The 16,846-nt window shown below is 52.6% G+C and overlaps 1 protein-coding gene across 3 annotated transcripts in view; it reads left to right on the top strand.

Annotated features, from left to right (window-relative positions):
* Positions 1-14,545, top strand: part of RTF2 (replication termination factor 2) — a 42,225-nt gene extending 27,680 nt beyond the window's left edge. Inside the window, exons 6-9 of one of the 3 annotated variants that reach the window (XM_043553623.1) lie at positions 9,443-9,556; positions 12,328-12,382; positions 12,492-12,628; positions 13,982-14,545. In XM_043553623.1, the coding sequence (XP_043409558.1) occupies positions 9,443-9,556; positions 12,328-12,382; positions 12,492-12,628; positions 13,982-14,530 (855 nt within the window). In that variant the 3' untranslated portion in view covers positions 14,531-14,545. The remainder of the gene's footprint in view (positions 1-9,442; positions 9,557-12,327; positions 12,383-12,491; positions 12,629-13,981) is intronic. The other 2 variants (XM_043553626.1, XM_043553625.1) reach the window with 2 other exon arrangements.
* The last annotated feature ends 2,301 nt before the right edge of the window (positions 14,546-16,846 follow it).

The following is a 16,846-nucleotide window of genomic DNA, read 5'->3' as shown; positions in this document are numbered from 1 at the left end:
TTGCTGTTTTTTCTGTTTTTTAAAAAGCCCATTTGCTTTTGAGCAGTGTTTTGTCTCAGATTGGACACTAGTCCCTTCCCTTCCACATCATTATTTCACATGCCATTGGGATAAAGCAGTGACTAGGCAGCATTTTGAGCTATCCTCTTAAACTTTGAGCTAAAATTGTAAATGCTGATTGTGGACTGTGAATGTAAAGAATGTACTTATTTTCCCTGTGGTTTTCTTTTTCACCCATCCTGCTTCAAAAATAAAAAGGAGCCACTGCCCAAATATGCCAAGTTTTTTGTGCCAGTTTGGTAAATGTTTGTTGATTGCCCCAAACGTGAAACCTTATGATGTAATTTTGAAGTCATTTTTATAAATTATATAATACAGTATTATAAATTATATAATTATATATTACAAATTATATAATACTCTATTCACTGTAATTGACACATTTCATATCTGGCCTCTAAATAAAACCTGTATCATAAAAGGAGAAATTCACTAGGGAGGAAATACCTTCTTGAAATGAAATCAAAGCTTTTGCCTGCTTTTAATAATTTTGGTTAGGAGTGCCTGGGTCAGCATCCGACTCTTGATTGCAGCTCAGGTCATGATCCCAAGGGGATCATGGGATTGACCCCATGTCGGGCTCCTCACTGAGCATAGAGCCTGCTTGAGATTCTCTGTCTCTCTTTCTCTCCCTCTCTCTCCTTCTGCCCCTCTCCCCCACTTGCACTCTGTCTCTAAAAAAAATAATATAAAATTTTTTTTTGGTTAAAGGGAAACCACGTGCCATAGTTTATTACATTTAGTATGGAGAGGAGGTTTTGGAGGTTTTCTGGCTTGTCATCTTTGGTTTTGTTTCTAGGCTTGTGGTTAAAGTAAAACATTCTGGTTTCATCATAGAAATGTTGTTGGCCTCACTCCACTGACAGATTACACCCCGTGTAAACCATGGCTCTGCCACAGGGAATTAGAGTTTTCCAGTCGTTTATGATAATTGAATGAAGACAGGTCCCGCGTGGAATCCCTTGTCCTTCGGGCGATACCTGGGCTAAGCGGTTTACGTATGTCCCCTCTGCAGAGACAGGGACGCGGGCTGGGCTGTGTTTGTCCGCCGCCTTCCTACCTCCCGGTGTTAGTGCCGTGCTCACGGATGCCCGGGTAGATCCGCCTTCCCGCTCGCGTTCCCTCTGGGATTGAGAAACCGCTGTGCCCTAGGTGCCACGTGCTACGGGGACCAGGGTCCCCGGCAGATGAGCTCCGTTGTCACTGCTTCACCACAAGCTCTTAAAGGCAGTCAGACCAGCCTCCCAGATGAAGGCCCTGGAGCCCCCACTGCCGTGGCTCCTGCCGTGGCTCTAACCAGCATCCAGCGGGGACCCCAGAAATCCCCGTCACCTCTGTCACCTCTTGGGTCGTGCCGGCGTTTCCTCTGTACGCTGGGGGTGTGCCCATTGTCAGCGTGGCGGACGTGTCCCGGCCTTGATTCTTGGCGACTTGTGACGGTTCTGTCTCTAATGTGAAGTCTGCTTTTGTTGCCATAATGAAAATGGAATTGTTATCACGCGACTCTTCTCCCACCGAACTCATTTCCAAGACACACAAGTGGTGGTTCTCAACCGTGGGGAACACGAGCTCATTAAAAAGCACAGTCTTGGGGCGCCTGGGTGGCGCAGTCGGTTAAGCGTCCGACTTCAGTCAGGTCACGATCTTGCGGTCCGGAGTTCAAGCCCCGCGTCAGGCTCTGGGCTGATGGCTCAGAGCCTGGAGCCTGTTTCCGGTTCTGTGTCTCCCTCTCTCTCTGCCCCTCCCCCGTTCATGCTCTGTCTCTCTCTGTCCCAAAAATAAATAAACGTTGAAAAAAAAAATTTTAAAAAGCGCAGTCTTGGGGCGCCTGGGTGGCGCAGTCGGTTAAGCGTCCGACTTCAGCCAGGTCACGATCTCGCGGTCCGGGAGTTCAAGCCCCGCATCAGGCTCTGGGCTGATGGCTCAGAGCCTGGAGCCTGTTTCCGGTTCTGTGTCTCCCTCTCTCTCTGCCCCTCCCCCGTTCATGCTCTGTCTCTCTCTGTCCCAAAAATAAATAAACGTTGAAAAAAAAAAATTAAAAAAAAAAAAAGCGCAGTCTTGGGGCGCCTGGGTGGCGCAGTCGGTTAAGCGTCCGACTTCAGCTAGGTCACGATCTCGCGGTCCGGGAGTTCAAGCCCCGCGTCAGGCTCTGGGCTGATGGCTCAGAGCCTGGAGCCTGTTTCCGGTTCTGTGTCTCCCTCTCTCTCTGCCCCTCCCCCGTTCATGCTCTGTCTCTCTCTGTCGCAAAAATAAATAAACGTTGAAAAAAAAATTTTTTTTAATAAATAAATAAAAATAAAGAAAAGATAAAAAGCGCAGTTTTGCTGATTTCCGAGCCGTTTTTTTCGTCCACACAAAGTTATATTTAAGATGTTTATTCATTTCAAAGGCTTTAAGAAAGAGGGGTAGCTATCCTTGGGTGTTATGGAGCAGACAGGAAGGTTCTTGGACCAGACCCATTTTTAGTGCTCCAGTATCCTGTTTGCTCACGTGTTACCGAAGTCACAAATGGTTGCTAAACTTACTAATTTGTGCGTGCGACGGAACGTTCTGTCGGTCACGTACATTCTCTTCCCTGGGCCTCACGTTCCCTGAAATCCTTCAGCCCCCGTCTCCAGAGCCTGCGGTGGGCAGTGTGTGCCCAACGTGCTCAGTGCGAAGCAGAGCGAAGTAGCCTCCACACCAGGCGCGATGTTGGTGAAGGTCACGCATTGAGCTCACTGAAGACACACAATGTCCAAGGGATAGTGGAGAGTCTCTCCCAGTAGAAATCGTTACCAAAGTTGTGGTTAAGGATGGCGTTTAAATTGTTTTCCCTTATAGAATGCTAGACTCCACATAGTGACAGATGATTTGCTTCTAGTTCTCAGAATGGAATTGTGTGGCTTATGTTTTTGTCTGAGCATAGAATACGTCCGAGAAATTATTTCAGAACACGTTACTGCCTTAATTATTAGACCAGGTGTGTACATTTTTTTCTTCTTTTCTTCATCCATCCACAGTCCCCCCTTCCCCACCCCACCCCACAGCGAGCCTTAACAGCCAGAAACAAAAGTCAGCAGCACGGGTTCGGTATCGTGAGTTTCCACTGAACGCTTTCTTTAAGGGCAGTCATTTTGAATTTGTTAGGACGGATCTAATTTATTATAAGGACTTTTCCGGGGAGCGGGGGGCGCCTGGGTGGCTCGGTCGGTTGAGGGTCGACTTCAGCTCAGGTCATGATCTCACAGTTCGTGAGTTTGAGCCCTACATTGGACTCTGTTGCTGACAGCTCAGAGCCTGGAGCCTGCTTTGGATTCTGTCTCCCTCTCTCTCTGCCCCTCCCCTGCTCACTCGCTGACTCTCTCTCCCCCCCCCCCCTCTCTCTCTCTCAAAAATAAATACACATTAAAAAAATAATAGGAAAGACTTTTTAGGGGAGTTGACATCCTGTATAAACGAACTTTTAGTTTTGTTTTTGTTTTACAGAGATAATTTCTGTGGGTAAACATAATGAATGGGCATGTTTAAAGATGAACTGAAAATATTTTGCTGTATGTTCTAGAATATTACTGTTTTAGAGCACTTACATTAGCTTACCCAGATTAAATGATTTAATCTCAATTTGCTGGACTCACGATGCGGTCCCATAGGAACACCGGGACGGGGGTCGGGAGCAGATAGATGGAGCCCCCACTGAGCCTGGCTGGGGGAGGTACTCGGCTTGAGCAGGACTGGGGTGCTTAGTGTTGACCCCCAAGACCACGCCTGCCAGCACTCTCCATTTACTGCAAGTTTGTCTTTAAAATGTCACTCTAGCCACAGCAGTAAAAATTTGGTATCCGTTATTTTTGTTGTCTCTGGGCTCAGAATGATGCCCAACACCCAAGTTAGAACATTAGGTTTTCTTAAACTATTTCAGCTTACAATAGCAGAGTAACTTTGAATTTGAACACTGTCCTACTGCCCAGTAACATAGATGTCCTAGTCACAACATGCGTACATTTTCCAGCCGCTTTGATACAAAGAGGAAAAGTCCATTTCAGGGCACCCGACTCAAAACTACAACAGAAATAACATTAATATGTTTGGGCTCAAAATGAGGCCTGAGCGTTTGGACGTGGCCTTGAGGCCGACTTAGTTATTGTCTCCCGTGTGAGGAAAGAACAGATGGTGGCATTTTAAATTTAAAACTCTAATCGCATCCTTGAAAAGACCCCACTTCTCCTGTCTTGGGCTGAAACGAAGAGTAAGGACTGTTTGAGAGAAAAAGATGCCTGCTACGTCTGCATTTGCAAATATGACTGGGGGCGCCTGGGGGACTCAGTCAGTTGAGCGTCCAGCTCTTGATTTTGGCTCAGGTCATGATCTCACAGTTGTGAGATCGAGCCCTGGGTCGGGCTCCTCACTGTGAGCGTAGAGCCTGCTTGGGTTTCTCTCTCTCTCTCCTCTGCCCCTCTGCCCCGCTCGCTCGTGTGCACACTCTCTCAAAAAATAAAAATGAAAATATTACCAATACTTTTTAACATTCATTTATTTTCGAGAGACAGAGACCGAGCACAAGGAGGGGAGGGGCAGAAAGAGAGGGAGACACAGAATCAGAAGCGGCTCCAGGCTCTGAGCTGTCAGCACACAGCCTGATGTGGGGCTCGAACCCATAAACCGTGAGATCATGACCTGAGCCGAAGTCGGACGCTTCACCGACGGAGCCCCCCAGGCGCCCCGGTACTCCTTTTTTTTTTAACTAAGTTCCACACCCAACGTGGGGCTTGAACTCATGACTCTGAGATCAAGAGTCGCATGCTCTGACTGAGCCAGCCAGGTGCCCCTAAAAATGTTACTGATATTGCAATATTTCTGTTTTAAAAAACCACAGAGGAAGCAAGGAAAAACATTTTAGTAATCGTACCTGCTCAGCGTCTGCCATTTGTGATCTGTGTGTAGTTAACGAAGCGTTTACCAAAAGCCGTTCTCATGTTCACGGGCTACAAACGCTGGCGGTGTCCGTGCCCAGCCTGGATTTTCTCTTCCGTCCGTTGCTTCTCCTCCCGTGGCTCCCGCTTAAATCACATGAACAGAGTTGCTTGGCAGGTTTCGTTACCCTTTCGTCCCTGGAGGATTTTGTTCTTGTTGATTCTGACCGGTAGCTTGAAAAAGAGTCACGTTTGCTTCTCTGAGTGTTTCTTCAGGACTGGATCGATGCCTCACAAAACAGGAGACCACGGCCACAAACACCTGGTCCGGATGAAGGGCCGCAGAGTGATGCTGGGGTTCTGAAAGCCGGGTGGAATCCTGGCAGTCGTGGGTCAGATTCCATAAATGCTTTTAAAACTAGGAGGCCAAAGTTGGTCATCCGATCCTTTTTCATTAAAGGGATGAATGAAAGTCGCTTAAAAATCTTGGGTGCTTCCTGAATAGCGTTGGGAACAATCCCGGTGTTTCAGCCCCGCTCTCCAGAGGGCCCGAGTTCAGGGACGCAGGCGAGCCTGTGCCCTGTCCCTGTCCTCCGGCTCCTCCAGGGGGGCCGTACCACCGCGCCGCCGTCGGTGCCGCCTCCGTCCTCCGCTGCTGGATGCCGGTGCCCTTAAGCCCTTTCCCTTCTCTGGTTTCAGAGCTCCTCTCTTTCGCTGCTGTCTCTTCAGGCTCACCACAGACAGGCAGGTCTATCAAGAAGAGTGAAGCCAAGGCACCGGGGTGGCTCAGTTAGGCGTCTGGCTTCGACCCGGGTCATGGTCTCGAAGTTCGTGAGTTTGAGCCCCGCGTCCACGTCTCTGCTGGCAGCACAGAACCCGCTTCAGATCCTCTGCCCCCCGCCCCTGCCCCTCCCCAGCTTGCGCTCTATGAAAAATAAACGTTAAACAAAAACAGTGACGCCGAGACGGGAATCGTACACGGTAGCTACTTCTCCCCTGGCCCGTGTCCAGACACTTGAGCTCGATTTACTCGGTCAGGCGTGACAGAGGGAAGCACTGTTTTAAAAGTCAGTACGCACACACAGGCACACGTTCATTTATTACACTCCCCAGAGTGCTGCTACGGGAGACAGGCTTGTGTGATGGAGACAAAGCGAGGCCCACAAGTGGGGTTTCGGGGCCAGAGACGCACGCCATCGGTCGCTCAGTGCAAATGCCGTTTGGAAGGACAGTGACTGAGGAACGGCTTCCGTTTTCGTCTTCTGAATACACAGATAGAGCGGCACATTACCCGACATTCTACCTCTGTTCCGCGGCACTTTCCTACTGGCTTTTTTCCCCCAGTGCTTTAGAAAAAATGTAATATCCGGAGGTCATATGGTTACACAATTTGTAGTCTTTTTCTTGCAGCATAAACCACTTTCTACGTTGTCAGAGACTCTAAAATAATTGTCTGCTCCTCCTTTCTGAGAATGCATTATGATTTATCTATTTTCCCCATTTTTTGGACATCTAAGTTATAAGTGATAAAAGGAAGCAAATTTAAGATAAATACATGATTGGGGTTCCTGGGTGGCTCAGTCAGTTAAGCGTCTGACTCTTGATTTCAGCTCGGGTCATGATCCCACGGTTCATGAGTTCGAGCCCCACATTGGGCTCTGCACTGACAAGGCAGGGCCTACTTGGGATTCTGCCTCCCCACCCCCCGGCCCTCCTCTGCGCATGCACTCTCTCTCTCTCTCTCTCTTTCGAAATAAACTTAAAAAAAATAAAATGCATGATGTCAGCTGTGTAGTAACTGTACACATAGAAAAATGCATTTGCAGGAAAATATGGGTGTTTTTTTACTTACACTGTGTGTTACTTTATAAGCAGAGAGGGTCAGTCCCTTTGAGCCACCTATGTCTTTGCAACTCCCCTCCCTTTCAAAAGTGACCCTCCCTCGACCCTTCAGTCCACAGAGAACAGCCACGGCCACAGCCACATCCACTGTGGATGGAAGTCTTCCTGCCCTGGGTTCACTTGTCCCCAAGGGGTAGACCAATCGCCCAAGTTTGTGGGGCCAGGCAGAAGCCTGCCAAGGTCAGGCATGCCCCAAGAGCAAGTGACAGGACCTGTAGCCAGTTGGAGGGTCCCGTGCCCAGGCTCTAGGGGACAGTCCTGCTCAGGTCCCAGCAGTTGAGGCCTTGAGAGCATGGGTTTGGTATTAATGGATCTTTTGAATTTGGGAGAGAGCAAGAGTTTCGTATGAAAGGCTCCCGACTTTTTATTGTTAGTGGCTAATTCAACTTTAAAGATACAACTCGGGGTACAACCCACCACAACGTATGTAGCACAGGGTCCACAGTCCTATCTAGACAACCAACCAGTCACACGTAGAGGAAAGAGACGGTTGACTGCCGACACGCCAGGAAAGGGGTTGCCGAGGAACGGTGGAAAGCAGGTGCACCAAGCCTGGAGGGGGGAAGGAGGAGGGGGAAGGCTAGCGGGACAGATGGGGACTCCTTTCGCCTCCTGTGTGCGCTCGGGAGGGTTCTTGACGCTGTGGCCCCAACACCGCTGGGCCCTATCCGCCGCCTGATTCTGGTCCTGAGGATCCCTTTTTATTTCCTACCCAAGAAGGGGACCCCCCCCCCAAGAGAACCCTCTCCCCAAATCCCCCACGGTGTTGGGGCTTCCCGGGGGTCGTCCTGCAGAGCCTGGAGGCCTCCCTGCACTGACGGCGAAAAGCAAGCTCCTGTTCTTTGAGGCCGTCCCAGCCCGGTGCCCTGGCGGCACCTCCTTGTGTCGTTCGTGTGGCTTCCCTGTGGCCTCGATGGCACGCCTTGTGGGCCAAAGGAGGGTCTCTTCAGTCGTGGCACCTCCCAGATGCCCCTAGGGAAGGAGCTGCTGTGGTCCTGTGTGGTTTTGGAGGCGAGCAGCACAGTAAAGACCGAGCTGGGGCAGCAGCTGAGGGCTCAGCACGGGCTGGCCGGCTCCCGTGTGTCGGGAGGAGCTGGGAAAGGCTCGGCAGCGTTCAGGAAGAGGGCTTCGTGTCTTGTCCCGTGCTGAGAATGTGTTCTGTAGGAGATTCTGGGTGCCGTGGGGCCGTCACGGTTCCCGTTCCGGGCAGGGTAGGCTTTCCAGGAGCCCCTGAGTCGTGCTCACGGCTCACGCGTACGGCGGTCCGGTAAGGCTGTGTCGCCAGGCGGTAGGGGACAGAGACTCAGGCAGAGTCGGGAGGAGCCCGTGCTCTCCCCTCCGTGAAAGGGCACCTTCCCCAGCAAAGCAGATGCGGCCACACACGTGCGAGGTTTCTCCCGGGGAGGCTCGTTGGAGACACAGACATGTGTCCCGGAGAAGGGCCTGTGCTGGTGCGGGCATCTCTCCCACGGGAAGACGCGCACTGGCCGCGGCGGCCGACGCTGGTCGACCGGTGGGTGCCCAGCCCTGTGCTGAATCCCCTGCGTGGTCACCCTGAAGTCTTGCCCCAGCCCGGACCGCGCCGGGAGCCCGTTTTACTCCCCATTTAGCGGAGGAGGTAACCGAGGCCCAGAGAAGCCACCGGTGTCTCTGCCTGGGACCCACACGAAGAGGAAGACGCCACCAAACAGACGCTGGCCAGGATCCTTCCCTGAGCAGGGCGGGCTCCCCAGGCAGACCCCCTGTGGCAATAACAATGGGCAGCAGCCTGTGCCCCCAGACGGGTCTCCCCGCCCCCGCTTCCTGCTGGGACTGAGCCCACTCCCCTCACTGGCCCTGTTCCCGGACTCCAGAGCAGACTGCCCAAAGCAGGGTTCCCCACAGGCAGCGTCCGCATCACCTGAGAAGACATGAGAAATGCAGGTTCCTGGGCCCCACCCTAGACCCCGAGTCGGACACCGGCCCGGGGTCCCATGAGGCCTGGAGATTCTGACGCAAGGTCGGGTTCGCAGCCCTCGGCTCCACCTGGAAGGGGAGCTCTGCGGGCCGCTTCCCGTCCAGGCCGGGCTCAGCGGCAAGCGGCACATCACAGGCTCTCGTGAAGTCAGTCGTCGTGAGACAAGCCAGCAGGTGCTGCATAAATGTGGCTGATGATTCCTTACACGGGCTTTTCCCGAACGCCCCCAAGTGCTAGGGGCTGTGTACGGGGCCCTCCTCCTGCACACCTGGAGGTCCGGTCCCTCTAGGACGTAGAGGTCCGGTGGGGAGACCTGTGTGGCAAGTGGCCCGACACAGAAAATGCTGGGAGCCCTCCCGAAATCCAGATTCGCAGACGCCAGAGACTAGAGGGAGGCTGGCCTGCAGGCAGGCCCTTTCAGAGCCGGCCCCCCTGGGCCTGCCACGCTAGCTCCACACGCAGAACTTGGCAAAGCAGAGCTTGACTCAAAAGCTGGCTAAGCTGAGATACAGGCAGAACACTCCAGGAATTTGCCGGGGGTTTGCAGAGCGGTGGTTGGGCAAGGGCGAGGGTCTCAGGGGTAGCTGCCCTCCGCGTGGTGACGGAATGTCCTGTTTCCTGCCCTCTCCAGTGCGGGGCTGCCTTCCAGGAAGACGACGTCATCGTGCTCAATGGCACCAAGGAGGATGTGGAGACGCTGAAGGGAAGGATGGAGGAGAGACGGCAGAAGGCGAAGCTGGGGAAGGTAATGCGGCCCTCGCGTCTGCCCCTCACCTTCCGGAGGCTTCGGCCGCCTCGGCTTCGGGGCCAGTTGCAAACCACCGAGCGGCCTTGCTGGCGGCTGCTGGTGGGTGTGCCGCGATCTAGGTGGCTTTCGCAACCTACGGGGGCCGGGGCTCTGGAAGGACTCCCGTCGGGGCTCGCGGTGCGGGCAGGGCGGTTCGGCTCTCCTGCACTCAGCTTCTTCATCGGTGACCTGGGGGTGGCGGTAGCTCCTGCATAGGACAGGTGTCGTCAGGAGGGGAGAGGGCCAACAAGGTGATGCCCGAGGGGGTTGCAGCCGCCAGGGTCGCTGCGCCATCACTGATGGTAAGAGTCCGTGCTGGGTGTGCAAAGCTCGTAAAATAGAAGCGGAAAGTTACCGTCACCCCAGCACCTCTGGAGAGTCCGTGCTGCTCAGGTTTGCAGGTCCCGGGGTCCCCCAGAGGTGTGGGTGGGGGGCCCGACCCCGGAAGCCTGCGATCCCCACCCTCTGCCGAGGCACTTCCGGGTGGCAGGGAACTCAGCAGCCTGCTCACAACTAGAGCCCCCCTGGCCTCCCTGCGCCCTGTGCCGGGGGACTGGCTGGGAGTGTGGTACCACCGCTCGTGGGGACGGAGGCCCGTCATGTGCCCAACCACGGCGACTGAAGCTCTGGGTGGATGTGCCACGTGAAGGCTCTGTTTTGTGACCCTGGGCTTAAAATCACATTCCACAAGCAGTGGATTCATTGCTTAATGAGCTGCCATAACGACCGGGCTGAAAACAGTTTATAGGCTGAGAAGTCTTTCGATGTGCCATCCATTCTGCCTCCAGCAGTAAATTTTGTTATTTCTTAAAGTGTTTGCGGATGATCCCTGTGGCTTTTCGCGAATAGCAAATTTTTCATTCTTTAAAAAAAATGTTGGGGACACTTGGCTGGCCCAGTTGGTCATGCGTGCGACTCTTGATCTTGGGGTCATGAGTTCAAGCCCCACGCTGGGTGGAGAGATTACAAAAAAAAAAAGAAACAAAAAAAATTTTTATTTAAAAAGTTAAAAATAATAAAAAACTAAGTGAGGTTCAGGGTAAATGTGGGAGAAATTTTGTGATTAGAACTAAGTCAAAGGAATGCTTGAAGTATTAGAGAATTTGTTGCAGTAGCCTGAGTGCATAAAATCACGGGGGAAACCCTCTGTGTGGCGTGCATTTACCAGTGATGTAATAGAGATTTTTCGGAGTTGTCGTTGTTTTAATCATAAAAGGGAAAGGAACTCTGGCATGTAAGTGCATGCATTCTGCACTGGCTTTCTGAATTAACTAGGATTTCGTCATCACGAGAACAAAAAGAGAACACAGAAGGCTCGAGACATTTTAGACGATTTCCAGAAAGGAGCTGCTCGTTTTCTTCGTTGCTGTCATTGACCCAGCTCAGTTTTTAAAAAGCACAAAAGGGAAGAACATGTGTTTCAGAGGAAGCTCCGGCGTTTGTATGGTCGTTAACCATGTCACTTCAGCGAGTCGTCTCCTGTCCCAGGCTTCCTGCCAAGGTGTTCAAAGCCCAGTGGAGCTGGCACACCCCTCTCTGCAAAATACTCACCGCAGCTTCTGGGAATGCCTCTGAGATACTGCTACCAGGATACCAGAATGTTTCCCAAATATGCTCACAGCTGAAAACAAGATAGAGCACGTCCTAACTTCTCTTGCTTTTTATATAAAACCTCAGCTGTGAACGAAAGGCTTCAAAATCAGCAGTTGTCAGTCTTTTTCTAAAGACGAGGTGTTACCTTCACGGATTTGAATGCATGCTTTGAGCGTGTGAAACGAACAGGAAGTTTTTACATTTTGTACAGCATTACAAGTCCCTCTGCACGTATATATTAAAAGTTCAAGGCCAGTGCCCGAGGAAGGTCCTTTTTCCACGTTTTCTACTGAGGGGAGCCTTCTGAAGTAATTGGGTTGTGTGTCTTCAGTGCCACCTTTAGGATACTCTGGAAAATGGCGTGTTAAATTAATTCTCTGTGGATAAACACAGTTCTGTTTGTGCTTCCTGTGACTCCGGTCTTACACGGCTGTGTGATTTTAGAATGGTGATTTTCATTTTGAAAATTTTTGCTGACCAGTTAATTATTATGGGTGATGGAATTTTGGTGCCTAAAAATCTAACGGGTAATCCAGAGTTGAGATTTGGCTAACATGCCTTTTAGTATAGCCTCAAGCTGGTTTTGTTTTTTTTTAAGTTTATTTACTTTAGTAATCTCTACACCCAACATGGGCTCCAACCCATGACCCCAAGACCCCAAGACCCCAAGACCGAGAGTCTCAGTCTTCATCTGAGCCGGCCAGGTGCCCCCAGCCTCAAGTCTTTATAGTTAAATAAACAAATATGAAAGCGGTTTGACAACTTTGAAGAAGTTACTGGAATGGGTTCGATTCAGTCCATGTTTCTGCTGGTGGGACTTGATGTTCCCCTCTGTACTTTGGTATTATTTGTAGTCACCCTTAAACGGTGTTAGCCCTGAAATCTGGCATCTGAGACTTTTGAGAATGTGGTTTCTGGAATATAAATGCAGAGCTAGGCAGGCGTCTCCAGGTGTATTCCCGAGTGACGCAGAAGTGCCTGGCTGGAAACACACACAGTTACCGTGGTCTCGAGTCTCCTCCAGAACGTGCACCCGCCCTCCACACACGGCAGCGGCCTGTCCCGGGGCACAGCCACACTAGCGCCGCAGTAGAGTGAATCCAAGCACAGCTCCAGTCTGCTCTTTCTTTTTACAGAAAGCAAAGAAACCCAAGGCGGTAGAGTCTGTCTCAAAACCAGATGTCAGTGAAGGTAAGACGCTTAAAAAGGTCCTTATTCGAGCAAAAATAAGGCTGTGGCGCTGTTCCTTTAAAAAGTATATGCTTTTGTTTTTGTTTGCCTGACTGTTCTTTTTTAACAGAATCCCCAGGGCCATCAAAAATTAAGACAGGGAAGCCCGAAGAAACCAGCCTCGATTCTAGAGAGAAGAAAGCCAGCTCAGCTCCCAAAAGTGCAGGTGGGTCCTGTGGAGACAACAGGTTGCTGTTCAGAAAGCTGGTAAGCCAGCTGGTTATGTCACGGTCTTTATTGGAGTGAGCTGGAAAGCTCAAGGTCGTCCGAAGTCACGTTTCTGAGTAGTTCGTTGAGTCCTCCGAGAGGCGAAGACACAGCCCCTCTACCCCAGGGTCGGCCCGAGGGAGGCTGGGCACGCGAGCCGGTTGTCTTCTTGCCGGGTGTGCCTTTGGAATCAAGCTACCGAGGCCGCACAGAGAGCAGGACCCTGCTGCGGACACTGGGTCGGGTCGTGGCCCGGCACTCAGGGTGTTGGGCAGGAATGTTCCTGATCCCCTTAAGGCTCAGGTTTTATGCGCATCCCGCGTGGCATTCAGAGCCAGCCCTTCTGCCTCCTGGCCAAGTGTCAAAGGGCTATTTAGCACACAGTCCGGAATGCAGTGCGTTTCTCCTCGTTGCCTTTGAGACAAGATAACATATTTCACAAAAGAAGAAACACAGATTGGGGTGCCTGGCTGGCTCAGTCAGTTGAGCATCCGACTTTGGCTCAGGTCACGATCTCACGGTGGGTTTGAGCCCCGCGTCGGGCTCTGTGCTGACAGCTCAGAGCCTGGAGCCTGCTTCGGATTCTGTGTTTCCCTCTCTCTCTCTCTGCCCCTCCCCTGCTCGTGCTCTGTCTTTCTCTCAAAAATAAATAAACATTAAAAAAAAGTTTAAATAAAATAAAGAATTCTGGGGCGCCTGGGTGGCTCAGTCGGTTGAGCATCTGACTTCGGCTCAGGTCATGATCTCATGGTCTGTGGGTTTGAGCCCCGCGTCGGGCTCTGTGCTGATGGCTCAGAGCCTGGAGCCTGCTTCCGATCCTGTGTCTCCCTCTCTCTCTGCCCCTCCCCCACTCTCACTTTGTCTCACTCTGTCTCTCAAAAATAAATACAAAATGTTAAAAAAAAAAAAAAAGAAACACAGATTGATTATCAGGTAACAGAACGTGTAGTCTTGTGCTGTGAGTAGCGGCCACAGCGGTTGACGGATCCAGTCCCCGCCTTCCACGTAGCGGCCACCTGGCCTGCCATAGGTGACCCAGCCTCTTGGGACTCCTGTTCCTGCCCCCTGTTGAAGGAGGCGGAGAGCACCCCCTTGGGAGGACGATCTGGTTTACATCGTTCACGGGGCGGGGGCCAGAGCTGAGAAGGCAGCAGACGGTTACTGGTGTGGTTTCACGGGATCGATGTGAATCCAGCAGCTTTAAGGAGCGGGCACTGGGACGCCGGCTTCCACTGTATCCAGGGGAGGTGGCGGCACATTCCCGAGACGGACCAACGTGTTTCCTGTAAGAGTGTGGTGCTGGGGGTGACCCGTGGTCCCGACCCTAACGAATCTGGCTTCTCGTTCTTCCAGCAGCAAACGGGAGCGCTTCCGGAAAAGTCGGGAAGCCTCTGTGCGGAGCCACAAAGAGGTCCATCGCCGACAGTGAAGAATCTGAAGCTTACAAGTCCCTCTTCACTTCCCACAGCTCTGCCAAGCGCTCCAAGGAGGAGTCGGCCCACTGGGTCACCCACACGTCCTACTGCTTCTGAAGCCCGTACCGCACCAGGCGCCCCGCAGGCCCTGCTGGGTCTCCGCGGGGGCGGTGCTGTCCCCTGTGCTCTGCCGGCCCTCGGCACGTGCGCGGTGGGGAAGTCGCCCTCCCAGACCTCGGAGCCGGCGTGGTCGCCCTTGCTAGCGAGGGGCGCGGGTTCCCCGGGTGGCCGTGCCGGCACCTGCCCGCCCCCTCCCGCAGGCCCGGCGCCCGCTTCCCCCTGTAGATGCGCCTGTCCCCCCAGCACCCAGAAAGACGCATGGGCTGCACTTTCTATGCTAAAAACCATTAAAGACTCCCGATTCCTCATGGGTGTGTGCGTGGCTCATTTTGACCAAAATTCTCATGCTTTTGCTGCCAACAGTTAAACAGGCCAAGAGAAACTGACCTTTACAGAGAAAGAGCGAGTTTTAAACGCACTGTGCCGCAGGTGTGGTTGAGGGAACTGGTCCATGCCGGCAGAGGGGAGCAGGGCCTCGGCCCTCGAGGTTCAGGGCAGCTTCCTTTATGGGTTTCAAGACAGAAGAGAGTTAGGACACCTGATGTTTCGCTACAGAATGAAACACATCTGCCTTTCCTCCCATGTCCTACGAATTCCTTTTTTCTCCCAGATGATGAAGGGAATTCTCCGTAAAACTGGTGTGTTTTACCTTTACCTGTGCTCTGTGTTGACATCAGTCATTGAAACGTCCCGTGAGACAGCAGATGAGCCGTGAGTATCCAGGTCTCAACACGGCCTTCTGGCCTTCTGGCCCCGGTTGGAGCATGGACGTGATTGGCTGGTTGGTTAGCAGCTGGTCCAGGGCCTGGCTTCCATTAAAAGGAAGGAAACCGAGCTGGGGGAGGCCCCGGGAGGGAGAGTCCTGTCCCCAAGTTCTCTGCCTCTACGTGGTGGGAAGTTTAGCCCCCGAGGAGGCATCCATGCTGTGAATAGAGAAGGATTTTCGTCAGAATTCCATCAACATCGGGTTTCGTTGTGGACTTCTCCAGAACAAACCTGCATTACCCGTCTTCTACCCGCTGCCCCTGTTCCACGGAGCCCAGTTGATCCATTTCTTAGTTATTGCCTGTCTCCTTTTTCCTTTTGTTGTTGTTAACAATCAGCACCTTTCTTATTTGGTTAAGATTTCTTTTATCACAAGTTTTCTCATCTCACGAAGAAAACCTGATTCATTGGTCTTTTCATAGTCAGGTGTCACTAATTACAGCTTCAGTCATCACGAGCCATTTTATGTTAACAGCCATTTTTTCTGCCAACTTCGATTCCCCTGATTTTAGCCTTAATTTTATTTTGCAGCGATTACTTTGTCCGGTTTTTCCCGGTGACCCGGTCACGGTGTCCCCAGCATCAGAACTTGAGCGTCTCAGCCCGCCCTGCTTCCCCTCGATCAAGGTCACATCCCAGCTCTGCAGGTCACTCCCCCCCACCCCCCTCCCCGGGGTGCCCCAGCCTCCCCCCACCTGCCTCTGGCCTCTGCTATACTCTGCAGTCTCGGTCCCCTGAGGCTGCCCCGCCGAGAGAGCCCCGCAGCCCCCAGAGAAGAGCTTGCTTTGGAGATTCCTTGAGTGTCTAGCAAGGCATCGAGTCCTCAGAGGCCCGGGGAGCCGCACCTGCCCCTGGTTAAGGCGGGGGACAGTGTAACCTTGTCCCCCTGGGCGGGATGCCTGATCTGCTGAAGAAGAGAGCAGGCTCCCGGCTGGCTCGGGGCTACCGTGGTCCTGAGCGCTCACCCGAAGGGCTGAACACCTGACGGTCTTTATCTTCGGGGCTCAGTGGCCCGAGAGAGGGGCCGGTGACCAGCGTGCCTTCCCGCAGCACCGCACGGGTGGGCACAGCTCATCTGTCAGGTCCTTTGTCTCCCGCCAGTACTTGCCAAGCGCTTAAGTCAGCTCAGAGGGGTCAAGTCAGTGGAGCCGAGCAGAGGGGGTTCCCGCCCCCGCCCCCCCCCCCCACCGCCACTTTTGTAGCCAGGAGGGCCATGGGAGGGGAAGTCTCCAGGCTGCTTAGCTCTTTTATTGCCAAGAACTAAAGTTAGGGCCTCCCCAGAATGAGCTGAGACAACGACCACTTAACAACATGAACCTATTCTTGCCCTTTGACCCAAAGAGCATTTTGGCTCAAAGATCTTCTGGGGGCGCCTGGGGGGCTCAGTCGGTGGAGCGTCCGACTTCGGCTCCGGTCACGCTCTCGCGGTTCGTGGGTTCGAGCCCCGCGTCGGGCTCTGTGCTGACGGCTCGGAGCCTGGAGCCCGCTTCGGATTCCGTGTCTCTCTCTCTCTGACCCTCCCCTGCTCACACTTGGTCTCTCAAAATAAGTAAACATTTAAAACAAAAGATGCCCATACCTTGCCTGCTTTTCTACTTGTCTTTTACTGAAAAGTGCTTTAGATTCTGACCAGGATACAAACCCCAACAGTGTGATTCCTGTCATCAAATGTCCATAAACGTTTTCAAATCAGAAACCGCCTGGGACAAAACTTGCTGAGCACTCCCGTTGTTCGGTGTCGTCTGTGTAAATCAAGTCTCTCTGCCCCTCACTACATCACGCCGTAAGATTTTTTTGGGGGGGTGACATAGAACACAGGGTGCATGCAGACACGGGGCCACCCCAAACACTCGGCCGCCGTAACTGAGCAACGGGGGTGACTCTCCCACGAGAGCCACATGAAGCTGCTCAAGAGAGA

Source organism: Prionailurus bengalensis, chromosome A3, assembly GCF_016509475.1.
Source record: "Prionailurus bengalensis isolate Pbe53 chromosome A3, Fcat_Pben_1.1_paternal_pri, whole genome shotgun sequence".
NCBI classification, from domain to species: domain Eukaryota; kingdom Metazoa; phylum Chordata; class Mammalia; order Carnivora; family Felidae; genus Prionailurus; species Prionailurus bengalensis.
The sequence above is the reverse complement of the archived record's forward strand: the minus strand, read 5'-3'. Positions and strand labels throughout refer to the sequence as shown.